The sequence below is a fragment of the Ochotona curzoniae genome, unplaced genomic scaffold (genome assembly GCF_017591425.1).
Source record: "Ochotona curzoniae isolate NIBS_2020 unplaced genomic scaffold, NIBS_Ocur_1.0 scaffold_4506, whole genome shotgun sequence".
Classification (NCBI taxonomy): domain Eukaryota; kingdom Metazoa; phylum Chordata; class Mammalia; order Lagomorpha; family Ochotonidae; genus Ochotona; species Ochotona curzoniae.
Window position 1 is genome coordinate 37,352,697 of NW_024467119.1, and position 27,865 is coordinate 37,380,561.

The following is a 27,865-nucleotide window of genomic DNA, read 5'->3' on the forward strand; positions in this document are numbered from 1 at the left end:
TATCTTGGTCTTCCATGTGAGTGGCACAGGCAGAAGACTTGGGCCATTACCCAGTGTCTTTTCAGACCTATTAGCAGGGAGCTGTTCAGGAAGAGGACCAGCTGGGACTCAAACCAGTGCTATAACATGAGATGCCAGTATTGCAAGTTGTGGCTTAACCCAATGTGCTACAACACCGCCCTATAGAATCAGACCCTTCAAGAGGTTTGGAGCTGAGTTCACATTTGCTGCCTGATTATCGCACAGCTCCTGTTCACTGAAAAGAAAATATTTCAGAGACAGAGAGACCAGACAGAGATTGTTGCCATCTGTTAGTTTACTCTCCTAGCTCCTATAATGGCTGGGTCTGGCCTAGTCTAAAGCTGAGAGCACAGTCCAGGATCCTGCCAGGATGTGCGTGGCAGGATTTCAAACACTTGAGTCATCACTGTTCAAGCAATAGGGTATTAGCAGGGTCTTCATTAGCAGGAAGCTGGGAAGGGAATGCCAGTCCTTAAATATAGAACAGGAGCGTCTTAAATGTCAAGCCAAGGATATTCTGGCACAGTTTTCATGGTTTATTCTAAATATATATAGAAAGAGGACACTTCAAATATTCTTTAGTACTTAAAAAAGCCAGGAAACAATATTTTTTTAAATTTCCAATTGAGAACTTTATAAATTAAGATGTTAATTTTCACAGACGTGTCTATTTCTCTATCTTCAATTAGCTCTGATATTGTCAGCTATAAAAACAATAAAGCCCATTAAAGGTGCTACCATGATTTAAAAAAAAATGTTCATCTAAGTCATATCAAAGGGGATCACACTTCCTGGAGCTGGAAGCTTCATCTAATCAAAGACTGGCAGCACATAAGTATAAGGCCCAATCAAGCCACAAAAGCTGAGTGAAGCGAGCTCAGTCCTTTGACACAAATCCTGAGAAAACTGGCAGGTTGGCGGATCATGGTCAAGGACAAAGCTCTCCTGAAGGTGACACACTACTCCACGAAGCATTTGCTTGCACATGAGGAAAGGGAGGAATCTGGCAGGTAGAGTCTTGGAAATTTGGTCACTCTACCATACCCTCTTGTATACAGAACACAGAATCAGCTGCTCAGTAAATTAAACGTTTCTGTGTTAGCATGATTCATGTCAACGTTCAGGTGAAACAGCCTCCCAGAGCTTCTCTTCTCTGAATCTCAATTGCTCAAATCAAAACTGGGTGCCCTGGGTGAGGAAGAATGAGATCTCTGTTCTTAGGACTGTTCATGAGAAGATGCAGGGAGATGGGATGGTGGGAACCCTGGGGAAGAGAACCACACGCTGCCTGGCTATTGAGATTGGTCTCAGGCTTTCTTCTTGCTTTAAATGGACATTTCCCAGATGACCTTGTGCCAACAAGGGCTGTGAGTGACTCTAGGAATAAGTGACAAAAGCTGCAGCACAATGATCTTCTTCTATAGAAATCCCTCCCACCCTGCCTCCCCATAAAAATGTGTGGCCTTCTGATCACCTATTTGTTCTTGGAGAGGGAGTGCAGGCTTCACATTCAGGGCTGTGGGTCACACACCTGGGGGAATGCCAGCTCCACACCGACAAGCATGTGGGTCTGCGCCCTGGCTACACTTACAGAACCAATGTACGTATTTGCTGGCACATTCCATGTGTTCTGCTCTGACCTCTTCTACTTTCACTTTTAATACTTCTAAACTCCCTGATTAACAGTTCCCTACAAAGACGTTAACAATGATTACACAACAATGGAGACCTTTGTCCTAAGGATGAGGGAGACTTACCGTCACACCGTTGCTCTACTTGTACCAAACCTGCTGCTTGGCAGACTTACTCTGGACAGGACTTAGTCACTATCCTTCTGCCTGGTTCCTCTAAGACATTGCCTGCACAGCTCTTGACTTGCTACATGCGAAGTGGAAAGGTGAGAGACATCATTTAAAAAAATAATGTGTACACATTTAAGGGCTCTATTAGTCCAAAAACTGTTAGGAACTTAACTGCAAATCTGTAATGCAAGCATAGGCATGTACAAACCTTCCATGCATGGCATGGGGTGGGGTGGTATCTCTATTATAAAGAAAGCATAACAGGGGAATGTGGGCACAGGATGTACAGAGCTCACCTCAAAGCAAAGCAAGACTTGGACCATAGCTTTGTCAGGGCCATTAGTATAGCTCATTGTCTTGTCTGTGCTGGCAGTGTCCTCCTGAGGTAACATAAAGAGCTTGACTCTTGGTTGGGCAGCAGGGCATATGATACTTACAAACTTCAGAAGGAATGTGTTTTCCCGTAGTGCTCCAATGCACCCTGCAAAACCTAAAATGAACATCACTCCGCCCACCACGAGGAAGAGCCACACTGGATCAAAGCCACCAAGATCAGTGATGGAAGAGATGTTGGACAGGACTCCCTGGAGGAAGAGAAGAACAGAAAACAAGGCACTGGATTATGGGACCAGTTCTCTAGTATCCAATTATTGTTCTTCCCCAAAACCACTAAAGAAAAACATTGGATGGCATTTGATTATCAGTGTGATTAAAACTGTAAAAACACTACAAGAAAAAGGACTAGGAAATAGATATGGAGGAATTGCTGACATTTTTGTCACATGTTTTGGTAAAAACATATATACAGGAAAAGAAAAAAACACCACATAAAGTGTTATCAGATTCTACAGGGAGAAGTAGATGTTACTTTTGCTTTCCATGTCCTCAACTGTAAGTGGTATTGAGTAAAAAATAAACAAGCAAGAAACACAGGTGTGCAACAAAAGCACCTCGCAAGGAAGGACAGGCCACCTAATATCTCCAGGGAAAATACAGAGGTGAGTCAGCTACCACTGCAAAGTCCTCGGCATCTCCCAGGAAGCAAAGGGGCAGCAAGAAGCCATGAGGTTTTCCTCTAACACTGTAAGGAAGACACTTCCTGTTTCTCTAGGTGGAGGTCAGCTACTGTTAATTTGAAACTATGGATGTGTGTGGGTCTAAAGTACTCAAAATCGCCTATATTTCATATATTTTTCATTAAATCTGTTTGCAATTCTCCAATCAAAATACCCCAGTGTATAATATAGCTTGCTGTAAAGTCTTAAAATTAGTTTTCAAAGCACTCCCAACGGCCTACAAGAACAAGCAGTAGTCATCTGATTTTATACTTGAGGAAAATGGAACTCAGGGTGATTTGGTGATCGGCCAACAGTCACACACCTATCGATTTGCTGGAACTAGAACAGAATGTCTATTTCTGCACTCCTTGCCTCCCCAGGAAACCAGGCACCTGCTTCTCAGTCAGCACACATGTGCACTTGAGTTTGGGAGTTTTCGTGCATTTTAAGCTTGCAGGAATATTTGGAACATACCATTTGTATTTGTTTGGTCTTTCTGTGTGCTTCTTCTTAGGGGGATGCTGACTTCAGAACATAGAATGTAAATAGCAGAACACATAGAAGGAAATGGTCCAAAGAAAAGGCTGAAACATACACACACACACACACACACACAGCCAAGGGTTTACAGAAAGTGACAGGCAAGAGGCTGAGGGGTTACTGAAGCAATTAGGAATGAAGGATGCATTTACACTTTGGCAGCCACACTCTTCGTAAAACCACAGCCATCAATGATTTGATCCATTCTGTCTTTCTTGTCTTACATCTTCAAGCTCTGAGCTATGACTGCTCACACCAGGAAGGCAACAGTTGAGCGCAAACATAACAGCAAACACTGCAGCAGAATCTACACCTACACATGGGCTGCTGGGAAACCAGCTGGCCAGGAAGTCAGACAAAATCCAAGGGCTCTGCGCTGGGGGCCCCCAGTCCTTCCTGCAACTGTGCTAACCACAGGTGAAGACTTCAGAGTCTTAATGTTTTGGACCTGCCCAGTCAGTGCAAGAGAAGACTTTATGGTTAGCTGGTAACATTTAGTACCTGAATTTTTTTTTTAAAGAATCTATTTGAAAGACAGAGTGATAAAGGCATGGAGTGACAGATTTTCTATTGACTGTTTTACTCTCCAAATGTCCAAAAAAGCTGAAGCTTGGGTTAGGCTGAAGAACAGAGTCAGGAACTTCATCTGGAACTCCCTGATGGGTGGAATAGGCTTAAGTGTTTGGGCTATCTTCTGCTCCCTTGCCTGATACATTTAATAGGCAGCTGGATCCAAACTGGAACCAGTGCTCTGAAAGGGGATACTGACATCACAGGTGGTGGCTTAACCTACCACACCCTAACAGTGGCCCCATGGGAGAGGTCTTGATGGGAGAAGTAGACTCAGTTGGTTTGGCACTAGAAACAAGCAGCAGATGTGGAAGTGAGAGAGACACGTGTCGGTGCCCTCTCACTGAGGCATAGCTATCATCCTCAGATATCTAATAATGGGTCAGAAAAGGCTGCCCTGTGAGACATGGGCCTTCTCATAGGTGGCTGACTCTGTGAGTCTACGTTACACTGGCCAAAACAGATGGCAAATGGGGACCATCTGACCTTTAGGTTCCCTCCAACTCTAAGATTCACTATGATTTCACCCATTTGTAATGATTTATGACTCACCCTCCCTCACGTCTGGGTAAAGATCAGACTGTTCCCAAACAGTCCTGCATGGGCCATCCCTGCACACAAGGAGCTCAGTGGATTAAAGGGATGATCTGAGCAGCCCAGTGCAGCAAGTACACGAACCAGCACCTAAAAATCTCTGGATCCTTCTTCCTGAAAAGGCATGAAAGCATGCTACTGACTGTCGGTAGATTCCTGGATCATCTGTCCTCTCCCGGTATCCTTTGGAGGATCAGCACTTGGCTCACTGTAATACTTACTCTCCCCAGCCTGCAGGGGCAGTTTTAATTGAGAGGCCTGAAACTGTTTCCATGGCAACAGGCAATCACTTGGGGGCCCAGAGTTGGACTGCAGATTCTCCTCACTTCATCCTAAATTCCGGCAAAGACAGGACTGGAGACAGAACCTGCCAAGAGCAGAGGGAAAGCTAACCCTGCAAAGCACAGGCAAGATGAGCAAGATTTTTAGTTTTAATGGACTTGGAACCTAGGCAATTAGTTCTGAGCGGAAAACTACCGCCAGGCCCTCCCTGCCCCTGGGTGGAAAGACTAGGTCCTTCAGCAGTTTTTAAGTTAACTTTCTGCTTAATTTACAGGTAAAATAATGCACACTTGCGACATTCAACATGATGCTTTAAGTATTTCCCCACTGTGGAATGACTAAATCCAGCTAATTAGCATATGCATTACTTCACATAGTTACTTTTGTGGTGAGAATACCACATCCACTCTCAGCAGTTTTCAAGAACATATGATTAACTGGGCTGTTTTTGTTGTTTTAAAAAAATATATTTACTTACTTGAAAGTCCAAGTTATAGATATAAGTGTGGGACAGAGTGTGGAGGGAGAGCTGGTTCTTTCATCTGCTGTTTCACTCCCCACATGACCATACCAGCAAGGGCTGGCCCAGTCCAAAGTCAGAAGCCAGGAATTTCACCTGGCAGGGGCCACATGGGCCACTCTTGGCTGCTTTCCCAGCCATTAGCAGGAAGCTGGATCAGAGGTGGAACAGCTAAGACTCGAATGAGCACCCGTGTGGGTTGCTGGTGTTGTTTGTGGTTGCTTTAGTTGCTGCACCACACCTCGAACTTCACTAGTTCAACTCAAGAGGCACGAAGACTGGAAGTCAGTGCCTACAGACTGGTTTCTTTTTCTTGGCTTACATCCCTAGATGGGGAAGAAGAAAAGGCTCACTTTTCCAGCTGTGCAAAGTTCACAGCCACTCAGGCAGGGCAACAGTTGACAGAATCTGATTACATCGGGACCACGGAGGAGCTGAGCACCACCCGGGTGCGGGGGCGTTGGATTACCAACATGATGGGGAGCTGACAGCTCAGCCTTCTGTTGTCTTAAAGACACGGTCTCTCTCTCTCTCTGGACTTTTTAAGTATATTAAGCTCAATTTGACAAATGAGTTAGAAGCACAAGTACATGCCTGCTGTAGAATAATTATAATTAAAGCTTGTAGTTGACAAGCTGCAAGGAAAAAAGGAGTCTGAAAGATTACAGTGAAGTCTGCCAAATGATTTCAAGCAGGCACTCAGATGCATGGTACATCTTCAGGAACGTGCAAGAACACCAGCAGTGGCAGACACCTCATCTTCTGGGAAGCTGAGGCATCCCCTCCTCCCGGAACATCGCCTGCTCCTCTTCCTTGCTCCTCAATACACTCAATACACTCCTTGGCCCCTTTGGTGCTGCCATATTCTCACATGAACCCACTGCCTCAACAAGATGAGGGCTGAATTCACTTCCAGAGAGGCCAGGATTTAGAATAGGCCGCACTCACTAGCAGCTGACACAGCGTGATGCTAGACCTGAAAGCTAGGTGGAGAAAATCGGTCTGCAGTGAGACACAGAAGAAGCAAAGAACAGAGCCATGAGGCCAACTACTGACAGCAGGTCATACACTCCCAGGTCCAGAGGTTCCCAGTTGTGTGTATGTGTTGCTTTAGCTTCCTGTAAGACACTGTATTGATTGCCCAAACTGGGTAAATTTGAATCTTCACTCATACCTGAGGAGTCCTGCAAGACACAGTGGCTATGAGTAAATGAGGCTTCCATGTTCCTTCCACATGGGGATGCATTTACACATATGCAAATGGTCAGAACCAAGGCTCACACTTTATGCTGGCAGAAAACATGCTGTGAGCCCGGAGACAGCAAAGGGGCAGAAAAAATGCTGGATTTAAAAATGGTAACTTTCCCAGTTGGTAACAAAACAATTAATTCAGTATGTTCTAAATCCTGAGTCAAATGAGCAGTTCTGGCTGGAACTTTCAGATGCTTCATTTTACTGACAAGTTATGGGTAACATAGTTTGCTCCAATTCTCCATGTAAACTTGAAAGTTTAGTCCTTGAGTTTAATCTTTTTTTAAGGCAGAGGGAAAGAGAGGAAGGGAGGGAGGAAAGGGAGAGAGAGAGAGACAGAAAGAGAGAGAGACAGAGAGATGTCCTTTTCACTAGTTCACTCTCCAAGATGTTTGCAGCAGAGGAGGCTAGGCCTGGAAGAACTGGAGAGCTGGGAACTCGCCCCAGGTCTCCCATGCATGGCAGGGATCCCAGCACTTGAGCCACCCCCTGCTGCTCATGGGCACAGCAGGAAGCTAAAAGCAGGATCCTAGCTCGAAGCTGAATTCAGGCACTGTAATATCATTCCAAGAGGCATCTTAACCTCTTCACCAAATGCATGTCCCTAAATACCAACATTTAAAAACAAAAATTTACTGAAACACATAAACATGAAATGTGATTTGACTCTTCTCTACCTATAACCACTTGCACTAGAAGTGTGTGTGCGCGCACACACACACACACACACACACACACACACACACACACACACGAAGAGCCTGTCATTTGTCTCACACAGGAGTTCCTAGCCTTCTCCTACCTGACTCCCAGGCAAAGCTCTGGGGGTTAAAGCTGCCAAGGGGACTGGACCTAGCTGATAATGTTGGGGAACTATCAGCCCATGAAGCTAAGTCTTTTGGATGAAGAGAATGGTGGAGAAGCAGAGCAATTAGCTCCATGTACCTTTTTCTTTGACCACTGTTCTGTTTGACATGAAAATGGGATTCTGAACCATAGCAGTTATGACAGAAAGATCAGAATAAGAGAGCAGGTCAGAGGCCAGTCAGTACTGTATGTGCCAAGTAAAATATTCTCAGGTTCAGAATATATGTAGAATTTCTACATAGAGTTTAAATTAATACATTATCAAGATACTAATAAGAGGTGGTAAAAATGAATATATTCATAAGAATTCTTCATCATCAAAATGTTTCCAATTACGCCTTCTTCTGAGGAGTCTCGATTTTCTGCTATAAGTCTACATATAACTTTTTTTAAGATTTATTTTTAAAAAATTTTTATTGGAAAGTCAGATATACAGGGAGGAGGAAAGACAGGAAAAATCTTCCACCTGCTGATTTACTCCCCAGGTGGCCACAATGGCTGGCGCTGAGCCGATCTGGATCCGAAGCCAGGAGCCCTGAGCATCTTTCGGGTCTCCCACACAGGTACAGGATCCAAGGCTTTGGGCCGTCCTTGACTGCCTTCCCAAGCCACAAGCAGGGAACTGGATGGGAAGCGGGGCCGCCAAGACATGAACCGGGGCTCACACAGAATACCAGCGTGTGCAAGGAGGGAGAGGACTTTAGCCACTAGGCTACCGCTCTGGGCCCTATATAACTCTTGTTGTAGCAGGTCACAGAGGCAAAAACAAATTGACCATAGCATAATGTGCTGCTATAAAAACCAAACAAACTCCAGTCAATTAAAAAAGCCAAAAGAAACAAATATATTCAACAAATTGGCTGTTTGCAAATTGGCTTTTGGTCAACTAGCTCTGAGCATACCAGTTTGGAGGTTTAAAGAGATCCTCCAGTGTGAATAGGAAATTTCTATTATCTGCTAAGTACTAGACAGGATCATTCATGCCTTCACAGAGAGATCAATCTATATCTCAGAAGAAATAAGACATGTTAATGGACATGTCTGAGGCAATATCTCTGGAACAGAATTTTAGAGAGAGCTGACAAATGAAAATATATCCGTGCATGTTAGTCCCACGCAAGGGAGACGTGATATATCAGCCACCTTGACAAGCCTGTTCCAGGCTGGGGCAGAGAGCACATTCCAGAGTCACCCTCCTGCACGACAGTACCCACGTTCGATAACTCCCCAAGGGATCACTGGCACACGGTGTGGGGGTAGCCTACACAAACGCGAGATGCACTGTAGGCAAGATACTATAATATAGACCAGGTTGTCTGAGTTTCAATTCTACTACCTACCTGCTAATACAATCCTGGGCAAATTACTTCACCCACCTAAGCCTCCATTTCCACATCTGTGACATGGTAACCCAATGTCACGGACTACTGTGAAGACAGAAGTAAGTCCAAACAACAAGGTTATATAACAAGAATTCAGCGAAAGCGGAAATATTATTTTAAAACCATATGAAGACATAGGACTGCCTAATTTAAATACTTCAGGGGAGAATCTACTCTGGGCACTTGCTTTGCCTGAATCCCTCCTAAGCCAAGCCTGATGACCATGCCTAACAGACTGACAGTCATTGGCTTGTTCACTATATCTCTTTCTTGGGGAAAGTGCAAATACAGAGAAAAAAACCAGAAAATAGAAGCCATGATTAAGCAAAAATCAAGAAAAAGGCTGAAATCATGAGTGGGTGCAAGCTCAGAACATAGAGAAGAAGTGGAACAGCAGAGTGAGAGAAGCCAGCGGTGGCAGTAGGCGTGTGGGCCCAGAACCAGCACGGTGGAACATAGAGCTAGCAGCGAGGCTACCTCGGCTGTTAGGGGAGCTCATTGGGCACTCTGATGGTCAGTCACTGTTTCTGGGTGACTTCTAGTCGTAAGCCACACTCTAGCCACTTGGGAGATCTGCCCAGTTCCACGGTTCAGTGGACCAAGTATGTCTCAGTAAGAAGGTGAAAGCCCAGGCTGCCATCCCTCCCCTCCGCCAGCTCCTCTGCATCACCTCATTTGTTCAGCTGACACTGGAATTTAAGCAGCTTCTCCCTATAGTTCTGCAACAGATGAATATGTTCTGAGTCAGGATTTCTTCTGGAAATCTGTTTCCATGAACATGCACAAACAAGAAGAAAAACAAAACTCCAGGAGTGCCTGTGGCCTTCTTCCCCGGCAACTCAGAGTAGCCTCAATGTGCCACCTGGTAAGCTTCAGTTTCTTTGATCTCAACCCACACAGAAAAGAGAGACAAAAATAGAACCAATACAGCGCACAGTCTGGGACTCTTCTGCTTTTGCATATATAAGCAGATTCCTTCCCACTGCAGGATGAAAAACAGAGACAAGCATCTGTAATATGCAACACACAGAGCCAGGACAGCTAGACCCCTCTGAGATTCATGATGCTAGGTCTTGGTTCTCCCACTCCTCCAGAGACCAGGTCCTGTGGTGTGGCACTGACACAGCATCTCTGGAATCAGGGAGAGAGAAGAAGTTTCCTACAGAGAAAAGGCTAACCAGACACTGCAAGGAAAATGCAACGACTTGGACAAGGCTGGTCCTGGAGATCAAGAGCAGGTGGGACTCAGGGCCACCGAGAAACCTGCCCCTAAACAAGCTCCCCAAAAATCTCGAACTGATGCTGTGGAGCAGTGGGTTAAGCTACAATCGAAAGCACCAGCATCCTAGACAGGCACTGGTTCAAGTCCTAACTACTCTGCTTCCGATCTAATTCCCTGCTAATATGCCTATGGAAGTGGTGGAAGATGGGCCAGGTCCTTGGGTCCCTGCCACCCACTGGGGAGATTTGGATGAAGCACCTGGGCTTCTGGTTTCAGCTAGGTCCAGCCCTGACCACTGCACCATTTGAGGAGTGAACCACCAGATAGAAGCTCTCTCTCTTTCTGTTCATCCTTCCTTAACTTTGCCTTTTAAATGAATTCTTTTTGGTTAAAGACCCTCAGGGCTGTAGGGCAACCACTCTGCAGAACCTAAACTTTCATCCATGCAAGGAGGTGCCATAAAGGCCAGAGAGGATGAGCAGCCACAAGTAAGCTTATAAGCAGCTGAGCAGTGCACAAGCTGAGACGGAGCAAGAACAGCTTTACTCACGGCTAGGCAGAGAGGCCAGGCTGCAGAAAGCCCAGCTATTGAAAGACTCAAAACTCCTTCCCATTTTCCCTTGTCACAAAGGGTCATCAATGAGACTCATGTAATCCTTTCTTGCAGATTAAAAAATAAAAGGCCATGGCCTGTGTTTGAGGCAAGGAGCGGAGGGAGGGCAGTCATGTTTTAGGACCCCACTGAGCAGCAGTGGGGAGGCCAGCTGCATCAGCTTCTATCAGCTGGTCCTGCTCCTGCGCCAGACAACCACTGCCCACCCCACCATGGGTGCAAAGGCCCCTAAACACAAGCACTTGCAGAAGCAGCACTATACAGAGATCCTAATCATCCCCCAGATTTCCTCATCTGCACATTCAAAACACAGAGACATCCCTAAGGAACATTCTGGCCCAAGTACAACATGTACTGCAGGGACTCTTACGGACTCACTGGTCAGTCTCTGTACTGAAGCCCTACCCCTCAACAGTGTGGAGAGCGGGGGCTGAGGAGGCCACCAGGTTTAGAGGTTACGCAAGAGGGACAGGACTGCTAACCTTGAAAAGCTTCCTGTCCTTATAAGTAGAGACCAAAGTCTGTCTTCTCTCCCACCTGGGGTCACAGCAGAAAGGCAACTGTCTGCAGACTAAGAAGAGAGCCCTCAGGGAACCAAATCTGCCAGCGCCTTGCCCATGGACTTCCTGCCTTCCAAAACTGTGGGAAATTAATGTCCGGAAAGTCACCCAGTCTGTGGTCTTCTGTATCTACAGCCCAAGCCGAGACATGGCAATGTGTCACCCAGTTGCAGGTGAGCTCTGCACCTGGGACCTCAGAAGGCAAATCCTTTCATGGCACATCACCTGTGAGGCACCAGGTACTGTGTAGGAGGCACAAAGAGCAGAAGATAACAGTCACACCTGCAGGAGCTGAGTGTGCTGGAGGGAAGGGACAGGCAGCGGGTGTCAGCCAACACGGGACAAAGTGGCAGACCTTGCTTATGGCATCTACACATGAGTGTGACAATGTTAAGAGAGGAAGAGGCTAATGGGGTTTTGGGCAGAGGAGGGCCCTACCATGGCTGCACTTGGAAAGTCCAGAGCGTCTACAGTGAAGTGTTGTGGAAGCATAGGCAGGGCTGAGGGGATGTGGGGAAGAGCTGCTGGCTGACAGCTTGGCCCAGCCAGTCCAGAGCAGCCAACCTGCTGGACATTGACTGCAGGCCATGCCTTGGGCTGTCCGGATTATCTCACCCCACAACACCCCTAACCAGGGACTTGCTACTGTCCACAACAGAGAACAGACACATAAACGGGGTAATTTGTCAGGATCACTCAGAAGTAAAGTGGCACAGTAGGGCAGGGATTGAGTCCAGGTTGCCTGGCCCCAGAGCAGTGCTATAACCACCTGCAAGGGGTTACTGTTGGCAGTCAGCTGGTAAAGGGCTGCTGGGCACCAGGATTCTTATCTGGAACACAACATTCTGCTTCTCAAAAATAATCTTAATCTGAAAGACAGAGTCTTTCTCTCCCCCCCCCCCCCCCCCACATACAGAGTGAGAAACATGTTTTATCCGTGGGTTTACTTCCTAAACAGCCTCGACACCTGGAGCTGGGCCAGGCCCAAGTCAGGAGCCTAGAATTCTATCCTAGTTTCCCATGTGGGTGGCAGGGACCCTAGAACTTGGACCATCCTTGGCTGCTTTTCCCAGGTACATTAGCAGGGAATTGGATTGGAAGTGGAGCAGCCAAGACTCTGACAATCACTCCCATAAAGGATGCCTGTACCACATGTGGTTTAATCCACTGCATCACAATGCCAGCTCCTGCTCCTCAATTCTTAACAATATACTTAGCCTGCAATTTTATTCATTACTATCTCAGAACCAAAATGAAGAGGAACTATATATCATTAGTGCTGTACCCTCCAGCTAAGAATCTCTTTCCTGCATATGTCAGCAAAGCAGAGCAGCTGGCAAGTGCCCACAGGAAGACTGGGTAGGGGTGGGAGATCCCTGGAGACAGGGCTGCCGTGCTGTATTAGGAGTGATTCCTGGTCCCAGAAGGATCAGGACAGCTTCATTCTTCCCTAAACCCAGTGAGAACTGTCAGGGGGCTGCCTGAGAGTTCTGAAGGGAGTCTCAGCAATTGAGAGATGCAGCAATTAGGCCTGACCCTGCCTAGGAATCTAGGCATGGGGGCCATGGGCTGCCTCTGGCCCTGGAAATTCCAGAGCCATAGGGCTGGCCAGTGCTTTGTGGGTAGGGTAGGACTCACTCACAGGAGAAAGCCTGAGGGCCACACGTGAGAGACAGCTTGGCCCTGGCCCGGTCAGCAAGACCTGCCTAGGGAGTCGGGGATGAGAAGCAGCCTCAGACAACAGACCTTGGGGCACTCTGGCAGAGAAAGATACCCTCCCATCAGAGCAGGATGCCAGGCAGCCACAAGAAGTGAGGTGTTCCCCCCAGCTCTGGGAACTCAGCAAGGAAGTCTCACAAAGACCAAGACATGAGCCTCTTCCCCAGAGTGCACAGCCCTACCCCCACTTAAGTTCTGGCAGGAAGTGGGGAGCAGCACTTGGTAGGATGGGGGTGAGAGGGGCCTCAGAAGGTCACAGGGGCTGAGGCCCACACCTCATCCCTTCTCAGGGCCCCGGCAGGAAGAGTGAGTGAGGTTTCACTGCAGAATCACTTTGGAGCTTTGATCTTTACTCAGCGCTGTGTGATCACAGGGCCTACCCATGGGCTAGCAAATACTGGGCAGGATTCCATCTCAGGGAGAACCACAGAAAAGAAACAATGGCTGGACTCGTGACCCAGAGGGACTTGGATTCCCCCCAAAACTCCTCTGGATAAAAATATGCACAGGGCCTGCATTGTGGTAGAGCACATTAAGCCAATGCCTGTGATACCAGCATCCCATATGGACCGGAGGTCTGAATCCCAGCTACTCCACTTCTGATGTGGCTCCCTGGTAATGCGCCTGAAGAAAGTGGCAAGAGACAGCCCAAATGCATGGGTCCGTGCACCCATGTGGCAGACCTGGAAGAAGTGCTTAGAGACTTCTGGCTCCTGGCTTTGGCCTGGCCCAGCCCCAGCCTTTGTGGCTATTGAAAGTAAATCAGAGGATCAAAGATCTTTCTTTCTGTATGTCTCTCCCTTTCTCTGTGTAACTCTGCCTTTCAAATTAAAAAAAAAAATCTTAAAAGAAAAGAAGAACAAGAAAGAGGAGGAGGAAGAGGAAAAGAAAGGATATACACAGAGGGAAAAATGGAGATCTTTCCAATTCATGCCATGTTTGTTGAACAAGCTATCAGAGTGCTCATGCGGTCAGTTGGCTACCTGTCACTGACCAAGAGCCCAGTGCTTTCTAGCTCTGCAGATGCATCTTCAGCAATTCAGAAGTGTCTCCTGCTTCTGGGTACCAGGTATCCAGATAACTGCATCTACTCACCACCTCTAATCTGCCTTCCTGGGACAACAGGGTCCCAGCAGGACTGTGACAGGAAGCAGGTGGAGGGGCTCACACAGATTTTTCCAGTTACTGAAAGCTGCTCAGAGCGACTCCTCATCATGTACACAAAGCCAAGACAAAAGGCATTGTGAGGACCAATTCCCTGGCTTGCCTATTCAGCTCAGCCCTCCAAACATGCCTGATAGAACACTGCTGGACATTTTATGTACCTACTGTCAAGAACTGCATGTACTGTGACATTGTATGTACCTACTGTGCTAGGAACTAACTGAGCAAAAGAGGGTACTCCTAGAAGATTTGTCAGGCCAGACAACCACCTGGGTCTGGCTACCCATCCTGCTCAGTGGATCAGGTGCTGGGCCAGGGCTAGCAGGGGAAGTGGTATGAACCTTAAACTCATACCAAGAATAGGAAAAGATGTCTTTCCTTCTTTTAAAAGCCGAGTCCTCCACTGTCCTTCACTAGCAACTCCCTTACCTGCCTGTGTTGCTAACAAATCACCCTGCCTGTCACCCCTACCTCAGAACAAAGCCATGAGCACAACTGTTGGGAAAAAGCGAAAAAGGAACTGCAGCCCTATTTTCCCCTTGGAATGAGGTAATCATACATAGATTCCCATCTTCATGGCAAAAATAAATGGTTATTTTCTTCGCTGATACCCAGAATAGACGTGCCTGCTATTTCTAACACAGTGCCACTTGGTAATCAGACCTCAGAAACCACAGGTAACTCTGCCACCTTTTATGCTATAAGAATGGTTAATACAGTGCTCGAGTGAGTTCTGATTTGGAAGTGGTTTGGCAGCTGCAGGTTCTTGTGTGGGAGGCTTGGTCCTCCTGTGGCAATGCTGGGAGGTGGCCAGTCCCTGCAGAGATGGGACAAACTGGGAGAACCTTAGGTCTTTGGTATGATGGTCTACCAGAGAGTTCTAGGGAAAGTTGGTTCTTACAAAAGCCCAAGCACATCTTTCTTGTGTAAGTATCCAGCCTTAGGTATTTCACTGTAGCATTAGAGAATCCCTGCTAGAGATCTGAACCAATGATTTCCACAACTCAACAATCAATGACACAAAACGGCCAGAGTTTAGAACAATGCTTTCCTCATTCATTTGCTCAATCATTCTTACCATTCTTTTATAACCATTATTTCTTTTTGCCTCACATTTTTTCCATTTTATTTGACAAGCAGAGACAGAAAGACAGTCCTTCCACTGGTTCACTCCCCAATTTCCCAAAACAGCTAGGTCTGGGTCAAGTCAAACCTGGCACAGGTCCTTACTGAAGATCTCATGTATGAGTGGCAGGGATGGCCAGGTGCCTAAGCCAGAACCAGCTGCCTCCTTAGGTGTGCATCAGCAACAAACTGGAATTGGGGGTAGAGCTTGGACTCAAACTCAGGCACTCTGATATGAGACATGGGTGTTCCAAGTGATGTCTCAGCTACTACACCAAAGGCATCCTGCATATGCACTACTTTTTGAACACTACTATGTACCGTTGAACAGCCTAGGAACTGGAGTGCAGCAGTGAACAAAACACAAGTTCACTTTCTAGGCGGCAGATCAAGTCAAGTAAACTTCTTAGGGCATAAATTATATGTCTTATGAAGAAGAAATACAATAGCCACGCTGCATAGAAGATAGGATGGGGTTGGTTCCATGGCTCAACAGACTAATGCTTCACCTTCAAGCACCAGCACCCATATGGGTGCTGGTCTGTATTCTGGCTGTTCCACTTCCCAGCCAGCTCCATATTTATGGCCTGGAAATGACTATAGGGTGGCCCAAGACTTTGGGCTCTGTACTTGCATGAGAGACCCAGAAGAGGCTCCTGGCTTCAGATCTGCTCAGCTCCAGCCATTATGTCCATTTAGAAAGTGAACCAGCAAATGGAAGATCTTTTTGTCAATCTGCCTTTCAAATAAAAATAAAATCAATCTTTAAAGCGAATAAAGGACAAGGTGATGTTTGAGTAGGGACCAAAAAAGAAAGGAAAGGAAACTCCCCATGTGGATCCCTGGGAGAGAACATACCATGCAGGGGAAGGACAGACCCAAAGATCCTGGAGTGGTTGCTTATGCCTTGTATTTCATTGGAATATTAAAACAAGGCTGAAGTACAACGATAGGGCACAGTGAGGAAGACAAGCTCACAGAGGCATCGGGCCCCTTACAGTTTTGAGTGAGCCAGCAGGCTTAGTTAAGGGTTTGGAGCCAGGAAGTCTTAAGATTTTGCATTTAAGAAAAAAAAAATCATTCTAAGGGCCAGATCTGTGATACAGAGGTTAAGCTGCCACATATGATGCCAACATTCCATATCAGATTACCTGGTTTGAGACCTGTCTACTTGTCTTCTGATCCAGCTTTTTGCTAACACATTGGACAGCATTGGGCTTGAATTCCTATCACTTATGTGGGAGACCTACTTGGACCTCACTTTGGCCATTTGGGAAGTGAATCAGCAAATGGAAGATCTCTCTGTGTTTCGTCTTTCTGCCTCTCTCCTTGATTTTTAAAAATCACAGTAGCAGCTGCAGAGAGAGATCTTGAGTGTAGGGGTTGAGACACAAGAACCAGAACATAATTGGGAGGCTTATGTATGGATGTGGCCAGGATGTAGCAGCCACTTAGATTAGAGCATATGATTTCAGGTGGTGAGAAGAAACCAGACTCTTCATGTAGTCTTACGCAGCGCCTGGGGTATGAGAAGAAAGGAAAGAGTGTGAAGGGAATACCATAGCAAAAGGCAGATGGAGTTACCATTCACTGCAGTTAGGGCAAAAAAGCAGGTTCCAAGAGGATCCTGATCAGGAGTGTCTTCTCAGAGGTGTTAAGTTTCAGAATCTAAGTGGAATTGGACAGGCTGTTGGCCTTCGGATAAGGTCAGGACCAGAGACATCAGGTTAGAGGTCATCAGCAATTGATAGCCTATAGCTTTCAAGTCTGGATGAGACCTCTTACAGCTGAACGAAGAACAGAGATGTCCCAGGATGAGCCTGGGGCACTCCAACACTTAGGGGTCAGGGAACAGAGGCGGAACCACCAAGAGCATGCAGGGGTCCTGCCAATTTTGGAGGATATCTTGGAAGCTAAGTGAGGAACGTGTTTCAACAGATAGGGGTGAAGGACCACCCTGAGCTCTTGCTTTAATTAGGATGGTGCCTGAGTGCCCGGCTGAGAATGTGACGTGCTCCGGGACCCAGCACGAGTTCAATAAACAAGCATGTGCAGTTCAGGTCAGGCCGGATAGTCAGAGGACAAATGAAGGATATAACCTACCTAAAAAGCCAAGATGCAGAAAAAAATACTCTGACTCGATGTCAAGCAGATGGATTAGAAGCTGCCTGGTTGATGACACTGAAGGGCACAAATAAATGAATGACTGTCAATATCCAAGGAAATTTCTAGGGACACATCATTGGGCTCTGTTCTTGGCCTGCTCAATATGTCAGTGGCTTTTATCAGTCATAACTGAACTTGACTGTGATCAGAACAATGAAAGAGTCTTGTTGAAATAGAGCATCCCAGCATCTACTCCAGACCTACTGAATCAGAACTTCCCTAGGTGACACAGGGTGAAAAATAGCTAAGGAAAGACCTGATTTAGAGGGAAGGATCAACGGAGGAGATAGTTTAAATGTGCAGTTTAGATGCCACGTCAAGGTGCCTGAGTTTGTTTTGCCTCTGACTCCAGTTCCCCACCAATGCAAACCTTAGGAGGGGGCAGATCAGTGTCTGTAACTGGGTTCCTGCTGTGCATGTGAAAGACCTGGATGGCATACATTCTTTGCTCTTGGCCATGGCCCTGGCTCAGTCCTTGCCACTGGCAGGCATTTGGTGATTTAAACCAGAGGAATGAATAGGCTTTCTGTCTTCATACATTTTTAGAATACTACAGCTGACATGAGGCTGAGTGGATTGGGCAGCTTCTTTGTGGATGGCTCAGCTCTACAGGAATATGTGCAAGTGGTGAGGTGTGCAATCTCGTGTCAGATTCTGAAAAGCAGTCGACTATGAGGGGATGGGATGAACCAGCTGGATCTAGAACTAGAGGTCAACAGGGGATGTGCAACCAACTGACCCCAGAGAAGGGGAAAAGAGACACAATGCAGCCATGTGTCCCCCTGACACCCTCTCAAGGATACAGAGGGAGGTCAGAGGAGCATGACTAAGCAAGCCAACGACTCCAGCCTGAGGTTGGCAAGGACCACCCAAAGAAGAGCACATGCTGAACTGGAAATTTCTGCAGGAATCATGCCTCCACCCCGAGGTGCCTCAAGGGCTAATACATGGCAGGACTCACTGTGTGGATCCAACAGTATAGATCCAGCACCAATGAGTCAAAGCAGTGAGGCATGATTCTAATGCAGAAGGAAAGCCTTCCCAACAATATCAGTCATGCAGAGACAGAGATGACAGGCACCATGCTGTGGGAACTGTTACATATATATACATTTCCAGCCAGCATTATTGTATGCCTATCCATGTATATACTTTATGCAGTTTTGCATACTCTTTCTACAACTAGGCAAATCTCTTGAGGTCTGCAATGAGACTTCTTCATCTTCCTACCTTGACAGCTTAGCATAAGTCCTATCTCATGTCCTGTAATAAATGCTAGTTGAATAGATGTGTTGATCGTGGCTGCATGGTGCCAGGGGTGCGGTAGAGATAATCATGCCATATCCTCATGCATGTGCATTTTAAAGGGCAAATCCTACAACTCAGAAACCTTCAAGGAAAACAGCTTCCCTTGGAGACACAGTCCTTTGTGCCTTCACAGTGCATCTAGAACTTAGACCGAACAAATTAAGTAATTATTATGCCCAGTATTCAACTGTAATCACAGGGAGGTTTAAAGCTCAGATTGGCATTATTAAATATGAGGGATAATAATTTTTTACCTCCAATGCTCCCGAGCTCCATATAAACATGCTGAAAACCCCCATCAATCAGAGAGATCTGATTCTTCCAGCTGTGACTCAGTTCCAGGAATTACCCCTCCAGGCCTCTTGAAAGAAAATATCACTACATCTTGGACTGGGTGATATATTGATTCTCCAACTTGTGTTATTAGCTTAGCAGATACATACTACACACTCTTCTTGCCCTGGCTGGGATTTACCTCAAAATGTCATCCTTCAGAGGCCTGGCCCATCTTATAGGATAACCCAAAGACCGTGACAGAGACCTTTGCAGTTACCAAGGCAATTGCTGCATGCCACATCCTCCTGAAAAGACTTCAAAACCAACCCAGCTCTCTGGTCCATGGAACGGAGCCTGAAACTCCTGAAAACTGCAGGAAGCTGTGTAGGCTACTGTTCTGATGGCCTCCATGTGGTAGTGGACATGCTATTTGTGCATCCAGAGGAGGGAGCCGGGTCTGCTGTAGCCACGCATCTTACAGAAGTTCCGTGACAAGCCATTCAGTCTCCCAACAACCCTGGGAGGTGAGATCTGCTATCTTCATTAGACACACAGGGAAGGGGCATCACAGAGAAGAAAACTGCCACTGAGCCACTGAGGACCCTCACATCTCATATCTGAGCACCTGGGTTCCTGACTCCAGCTCTGCCAGTGCACACCTTGGGAGGCAGCAGACAATGATATGAGTTGCTGAGTTCCAGCCACTGGCGTGTGAGGCCTGGATTCAGTTCCTAGCTCCAGGGCATTTGGGGAATAAATCAGTGGATGAGAAGTTTGTCTCGGTGTGTGTCTCTCTGTCTCAGCCTCTCAAATCAATCAATAAATGTCCTAATTTCATTAAAGAAACAAATATTATGGTGGCCTCTTCTCACACCTAGAATACATTCCACCTTTTGCAGGGCTCTGCCTGGTCTGGCTTCTGCTCCTTGCTTGCAACATTCTCCTCTATTTTTTCTTGCTCGCTCCCTTCTAGTCCTCATGGCTGTTTCTTAGGCTCACCATGGCCCGCCTCACCACACTTGCTATTCCCTATGTAGGATGCACTTCCCTCAGATCTTTGCACATCCCTATTGTCTCATCCAGGTCCCTGCTCCAATGCCACCTCCTCAGAAAGTCAGTTCTCAATCAGTCCACCTGGAGACTCCTCTACCTGCCACATTCTGGGCAACTCCTTACCCCCTTCGAAGCTTCTTGCCAGCATTCATCAGTACAGGGCACAAATCTTGGGCCAGTTAGCTGCTGCTTTTCAGTGTCCCCACTAGAACACAAGCTCCCTGTAACAGGGACTCTGCACTATCTCATCCCGTACATAGGACCCAGAAAAAGGACCAGGGCTCACCCAGCTGGGTTGCTGCACAGCCCAACACCTGTGTTCTCCAGGGTTCCACTCCACTGCATGTAGCTGGGCGACCAAGGCTGGGAAACTTCCACTCTTGAGAACATGATGCCAGTCATGGATGGGTGTCCTGCTCAACTAGGAACTGCTGGTTTGTCCCTCTCCAAAGACTGAACCACTCCCTTGTTCTGATATTTATGTAACTGTCAATTCTAGAAGTCTATGATTTGATCAAAGATGAGATATTTGAGGCAACCAATGGCATCAAAAGACAATTATGTTTCACAAGTAGAAGAGAAAAACTTCAAAACGACACTTTGTTTAATGTTAGGACAATTAGTTCATTTAATGCCTTCCAGCATTTTTTCAAAGCAGAGAAAAATGGACTCATATTAAAGGGCTCATAAAAAAAAAACCAGTGTTATCTGGCATTTTACCAATCAGAGGGGCTTCCAAAAGAGGAATTTCCAGATCCCTTCAATATAAATCCTGGAGTTGAAGTGGGATGCGAGAGAAAAGAATCATGATCCAAGAGCAAAGCTGGTATTCAATGTAGAAGTTTCTGGAGATGCAGTTATGTCTGGGACACTCAACTTGTCTTATTTCAAAGTCAATCACCTTCGGCCTCAGAACACTACTTTTGGTGGCTGGAAGGCGGTTCACCTTCCATGAACATTTTACATTCCACAGAAGCCTTTTGCAAGAAAGTACATTGCCCAAGCTCAGATTTTACCTGTGTTTTGTTTTTCCCAGTCCACCTGAGCACTGTCTCAATGGTGGAAATTCCAGCCGGCATCTCAAGTCCTGCTGGGGGCTGGCCAGCCTTGCTTTTTTTCTGTGCTTTCTTTCTGCTGATGGTGTCTCTGCATACTTTTACCATGTCAAAGGAACCCTCTGAGAAGTAGCCAGCTCAGAGGGTGAAGGACCAAAGAGAAAGGAGAATTCCCTGTAGGAAAATGGAAGCTAATCCCTTAGTTAACACAAACTTCTAATCAATCCCAACAGGCTTCACCATTGGGAAGCCAAGGCCAGCAAGTATGCAAATGTCAGGTGAGTTTGCTTCCAAAGAAGGAAGAAGAAAGTGGGTTCCTGTTCACTTGTGGATTCTAGTGGTAGCCTCTGAGCGGGAAGGTTTGGCCCAAACATGAAATGCAGCCTGGCAAGGAAGGCGGAGCGTGGCTTCAGCAGCAAGTACCAGCTGCTTCATATTTTCAGCCTTTTCCTTTTTCCTCTTGTTTATGAGCACAAGCTTTGAGTACTTCTAATATTTGCTATCAACAGCAAGGTTTTCACATCCTTTATTATTAGTGATAATTTCATCTGAAATTCAACATGAATTGACATTCCACTTACTTCCTACTGCATGTTGGAAGCTTATCACATAAAACACTAAAAACTGGATTAAAAAAATAAATTGAACCTTCTTCCAAAGGGTTCAAAAAAAAGGACTAGAGGTGATTTGATGGTATTTATAAACATTCCTGAAATTCTTGTGCCAGAGTTAGGAGCTATCTCCTGGGAACACAGAGCTCTGCTTACTGCTCAGATTCCAAGTCAGTCTCTGTTGTGCTCATGAAACATTACTTTTGTAATTAAGAAAAAAAAACCACATTTTTTGGAGAGGTTGAGGAGATAGTGACAGAAAGAAAGAATATACATCTGGTCACTGGTTCATTCCCCAAATGCCTGAAATAGGGGCCAGCAGCTGCAGCTCAATCCAGGATTTCCATGTGGGTGCAAGAACACACGGGGAGCCATCATCACCACTGTGGATCCTGGTTGGAGGGTATCACACCCTGGAATTCCAATGCAGGACTCACACATCCTAACCAGGTAAAAACACTAGGTCAAATACCCACTTGCCTCTTTAGGAATCATTTTGATGAACTAATCAGATTAGGCCTCATTTGTCAAATGAGAATATGACATTTGTCTTGCAAAAACATGTCCTTTCATTGTTGAACCATGTTTCCATAATTTGCAGCTATCAACACTGAAGAACAATCACAGATAACATAACACACATGCTCTAACCAAAACATGTGCCTTATCGTGATTTTGATTTACCTTTTCTTTTTATTTATTTATTTAGTTTTATTGGAAAGGCAGATTTATAGAGAGGAGAGACAGAAAGATCTTCTATCCACTGGTTCACTTCCCAAGCGGCTGCAAACAGCCAGAGCTGAGCTGATCCAAAGCCAGGAGGCAGGAGCTTCTGGGTCTCCCAAGTGGGTGAAGGGTCCCAAAGACTTGGGCTATACTTCACTGCTTTCCCAGGGAGCTTGGCTGGGAAATGGAGCAGCCAGACACAAACTGGCACCCATGTGGGATTCTGGTACTTGAATGGGGAAGATTAATCAATTGAGCCATGGCACTTGATCCCAACTTACCTTTTCATTCCACGCCCACAGTCCAATTCCAAGAAACGTTATCCCCAGAAACTGAAAGACAGGGAAAAAAAAAAGCAGTATAAACATAAAAGAAAACACAGTGTTTCTACTAGCAAATAAAAGTTTTCCATTCTTTTGTCACTTTACCTGGTTGGAAAATATCTTTCTCTAAAATCTGACTAACCATCTTTACCAAGAAAAGGAAGCTCAGAATCCATTTTGTTAAAGTTATTACAGCCCTAAGACAGGCTGAAAATGCACAGGCACTTAAGAAGTTGTTTGGATGATGACCAATAAATAGAAGGCATTGTGAATGAAATTAAAGTCATCAATAATGTCTAATGCTGCTGTTTCAGGTGGGAAAGGATGGAGTGCATATCCCCACGCACCTGATCCCAATACTCATCAGAAAATGGATGACCAGGGGCAAGAATAAAGAGTAGAAAGTGATCCTCTCTTTGAGATCACACCATGGTACACAGGCCAGCCAGAGGGACACAGAGGGATCCCCAGAGTCCTTCCACAAAACCCTAGCTCACTTTTTCAAAAGATTACTTAAAGCCACCCATATATGATGTGCTGTTTTCCAAAACATAAACAACTTAAATGGCAGCACAGAAGGCCTCCATGATGCCTCCTGGTTTAAGTATACGTAATTTGGAGCAGCCAAAGGCACAGGGGATTGAGTGAAGCATCAAGCACAGTGCAGAGGTGCACCTCACCTCTGTCAATGAGCTGAACGAGCTGTGTGTTTGGTGGGGACAGTGCCAGCCAGGGTGTGGCTGTCAACCATGATAACCAGGAGGACTGTTCCCTTCAACTGACTCATCCCAGGGCTCATCTGGTTTAAGTTACATATTTCCCTTCCCCAAGTATTATTTCTGAAATGGGGATGTGCTTTGCAATGTGATGAGATATCATACTTTGTTTCCACCCATGTTGGTACCTAAAATGGTCATGGGTCACAGAGCCAGGGTGTCAGGGATCTGAAGACACACCACCAGTACAAGGTTGTCTACCACATGGAGCCCAGTACCAGCCGTGATGGGCACATCCTATTCTTTGTCTGTATCAGCAATGGCAACTGAGAACTTCTTTCAAACCTTGAGATTGAAAGTGAGTGGAAAGGCTGCTGGGCAGGTTCACTGTGAAGGCAGCCATGCACACAGCTTATCTGCCTCTCGTATCTTGATCAGGCTAATGTCAGGATAGCAGTGTTGGGAGCGAGGGTGGGCATTCTTTGTAGTCTCAGGGAAATGGGAGAACTGTTTATCTAGCCAGGGCTCTGCCACTGGCAGCAGGGAGCTCCTGGCACTCTGTAGGCAATGGTGAATAAATCCAAATGGGACTTGGACAAATAGTAGGAGTGGAGAAAACAGATGGGCTTGGAGACACAAGTCCTCCTGAGAGGTGGAGGTGTTTACAGAAGCAGAGCTCAGCTAAGCTCCCGACAGTTCTTTGACACAGGAGACAGCATGTGATCCATTCTGAAGCCCTGGATAAGAAAGCCAGGCTGCGATTTAGCAAAGACGGAAGACCCCTTTCTTCCCTGCCTTGCTCCTATGGGGCAGCTGTCTGCCAAGCAGTTAGAAAGACTTCTTGTTTTCCTCATCCCAACAGAAAGGCTGTGGTCAGCAGCCCCCACTGGCCTGGCCAGAAAGCCATTTCATTTCATGCCCCATATCCAAAACAACAAATCCTTCTCTCAGTGACTCAAAGCACGAACTTAGTACAACTCAGCGTGTTGCTCAGAGTGGTTGGTACCCACTAAAACAGGAAAACACCAATGACAAAGTGAGACCCCAGACACCTATCCCAACTAGGAAGCCACAGAGCATAGAGCAAAGACTCCAGCTTCACACACATGGGCATCAAGCTCATTCCAGTAATATGGCCGATTTTCAAACACTAATGCAATTCAAAGCAATGTTTAGTTAGTTCTTCATGCAGTCCTTGGACTCAGCGTCACCACAAGCCACGCGTGGGGTTTCATGGCACTCTTACTGCTGATGAGGATGAACAAGTTACTGCACAGGACTGCTTCCCAATCGCTAACATCCATGGTCAGGGTTGAAGGTTGGGGTATATTCCAAGAAATGCATCTTCAGGTAATCTTGTCATTGGAGGAACACCAGGGAATGCACTTAAATAAAATACATGATCACTAGTAGGACTTAAAACATCACTAGGTGGCATGCGGGAAAACAACTGAAAGGACATTGGGAAGTCTTGCCAGTGCAGAGCTATGCTAATCCTGTTGAGAACGCGGGGAGCAGTTGGTATGGAAATGCACAGACCAGGAACTCCCAAATCCTCAGGTTTAGATAACAGATCAAAGAGAGGTGATTATTTGCACAGGCAGAGTATGGGAACGCCCATATTCTCAAGCCCAGAAAACAGACCAAAGAAAGGCATCTGCTGATGAACAAACTGTTTACTAGTTAACTAGTTACTGTTAACATGTAACTCAATTACTGCTTCAACCCTCATTCCACTTGACCCTAAGTCTTTTGTTGTTAATAAACTTTGGCTATTGACCCATCAGTCAGTACTCTACACATATGATTATCAGCTCCATGCATCAAGTCCATTGTTGCTGGACAGTGAACAGCAGCACAAGTGTTTTTTTTTTTTAAAGAAATTATATATTTAAAGATCTCTTTATTTATTTGAAAGTCAGAGGCAGAGATAGAGAGAAAGCAAAATCTCCCATCTGCTAGTTTATTTTCCAAATGACCGCAAAGGCTGGAGTTGGGCCAGGCTAAAGCCAGGAGTCTCTTTTGGGTCTTCCATGTGGGTGCAGGAGCCCATGGACTTGGGCTACCCTCTGCTGCTTTCCAAGACCCTAAGCAGAGAGCTGGATGAAAAGTGAAGCAATAGGGACATGAAATGGTACCCATACGGGATGTCAGTGCCACCAGTGGCAGCTTTACCCACTATTACACAGTACCAACCTCTGGACAACACAACCTTAGGTGGCCACTGTCATGTAGGCAGTAACTGTTGAGCTTGTGAGGTGCCACATGCCTATATTTGTACTATGCTAAGTGCTTTGTACGCAGCGCCTCTCCTGTGTTTCACAACACTTACTTTGAAATAAACACTGTTATTACCTTTTTTTTCAGGAAAGAGGGAAGTGTAGAAAGTCAGTCCAAAAAATTTCATAGACACATGCCTCTTCCAAGTAGGAGGGCAGAGATCTGAATGAGTTCAAGTTGTTACCAGCCCCGATACACTCCCTTCTCCCTTCTTTGCTCATGGGACATACAGCTGAGGTGTTTCGGCTAGAATCCTGTGAGAAGTGTCCAGGGGATCAAACCCCCCTCTCCCAGTGAGCAAAGGAGGTGCCAGTGAGATCAAAGGAGACAAAACCTTCAAATCCTCATGCTGGTGCAGTTCAGCACAGCAGGAGAGAGAAACACAGTGGTGGGTCTGCTTGCTTCTCCTCCAGGACAGTTCTTCTCTCCCCTAGGGGCACCCAAAAGACCCCTGTTTTCCTTCAGGAATCATTCAAATATCTTGGAACCCAACGGTCTGCCATAAAAAGGAGAGTGAGAGACAAAGCACAGTGCTAAGGCAGACTGCTTCCTTTACAGCATTGGTCCAGTATTTCCTGGTCTGATGGGGACTTCCCAAGTGGGAGCCTGGAGAATTTGGAAGCAGAACTCAATTTGAAATTCAGGAAAACAATACCTATGTGAGCAAGTGTAGCAGGGCTGGGGCCTCAACTTGGCACATACCTTCAGTGCTACATCACTAAGCCAGCGTCCTCCCCATGACTCCCAGCCCATGTGTTTTGTTTTAAAATCAGGTTGTTCCAGCTCCAGCAAATCATTAAATGGAGACTAGCCAAACATCCAGAGACAGGCACGCAGCACTCGAGGTCCATTCGATTTCTTCTTCCCTACCTCCCAAAGAAGAGATGATCAGAAACCCCCAAGCCGACCTCATTCTGAGGCCAGAGAGGCTGATGCACAGGGCCTGGCTGAGAACTCTGCCAGACAAATCCCAGTTCTTCTGAAACAGAAACAACAGCAGGTCCAAGGCAAGATCTCATATGGCAGGATATGCAAATGTGCATGACAGATGTTTTGGCTACCTACTTTTTAGAAAAGACTTGTTTATTTGTATTGATCTTAGAGGGGAGGAGGAGGAGAAGTAGGGGGATAGGAGGCCAAGGGAGGGAGATGTAGCTACTAAGATCTGTCATCTGTTGGCCCACTTTCCAAATGCTTGCAATAGCTGGGGTCAAGCCAGGCTGAGAAGCCAGTAACCTGACCCTGGTCTCCTATGAGGGTGGCAGGGACCCAAATATTTCAGCCTGCACCTGCTTCTCTCAGAGCACACACTGGCAGGAAGCTGAACTCAGCAGTGATACCAGGATTCCAAGCCAGACTCGGCCGTATTGGATATGGTGTCTCAAGTAGCACCTTAACCAGCATCATATCCAATGCTCAGGCTACCCACTCATATTTTGATATTTCAAAATGCATTAACAATAATCTTGCCAACATAAGTTGAATGCTAAGGTTTTGCAGGTGTTTGTTAAAACAGACCTGCCTTATACAATAGGTCCTAGCTACTGAGAACTGGACAAGTGACTAGCTCAACCTGAGATGTACTGGTGAGGATGAAATGGACACGGGGATTTGAGACTTAACTATAATACAAACACTGTAAACAGAAACAATGCAAATACACCATTACTAGTTTTCTTTATTGGTGAATGCATGCTGGAATGATAACATTTTGGGCAGAAAGGGTCAACTAAAACACATAATTTATTTCACCCATTTTGTTTTCCTTGGTAAATACAACTACTAGGCAATGTAAATTACATTTGTGATTTGCTTTGCTATAGTTCTATAGAATAATGATGGTCTAAAGTATTCTACAATGATCCCATGAAGTGGGTTTTGGTATCACTTTCATTTTAAAAATAAGACACAGAAGCTTGGTGATTTGAAGTTATGCTCCCCAGTGACATAGGTGCCTGCACTGGATTGCTCAGCAAATCTAACTCTCGGCATCCACTCAAAACCGTCAGAGTACTTTGCCAGTGAGCAGCGTATGTTGTGCCCAGAAACAGCTGAGGGATG

General features: G+C 46.1%; 1 protein-coding gene and 1 long non-coding RNA gene across 2 annotated transcripts in view; both read right to left on the reverse strand.

Annotated features, from left to right (window-relative positions):
• The window catches only part of TSPAN5 (tetraspanin 5), a 168,089-nt gene that overhangs the window by 10,912 nt on the left and 129,312 nt on the right, over window positions 1-27,865 (reverse strand). The window contains exons 2-3 of the mRNA XM_040967456.1: window positions 22,767-22,817; window positions 2,261-2,407 (exon numbers count right to left, since the gene is read on the reverse strand). Coding sequence (XP_040823390.1) covers window positions 2,261-2,407; window positions 22,767-22,817 — 198 coding nt within the window. The remainder of the gene's footprint in view (window positions 1-2,260; window positions 2,408-22,766; window positions 22,818-27,865) is intronic.
• LOC121147554 lies at window positions 14,001-15,824 on the reverse strand. Its single transcript, XR_005882400.1, has 2 exons — window positions 14,367-15,824; window positions 14,001-14,326 (listed from the first exon to the last, which is right to left on the reverse strand). It is a non-coding gene; the product is annotated as an uncharacterized LOC121147554 (long non-coding RNA).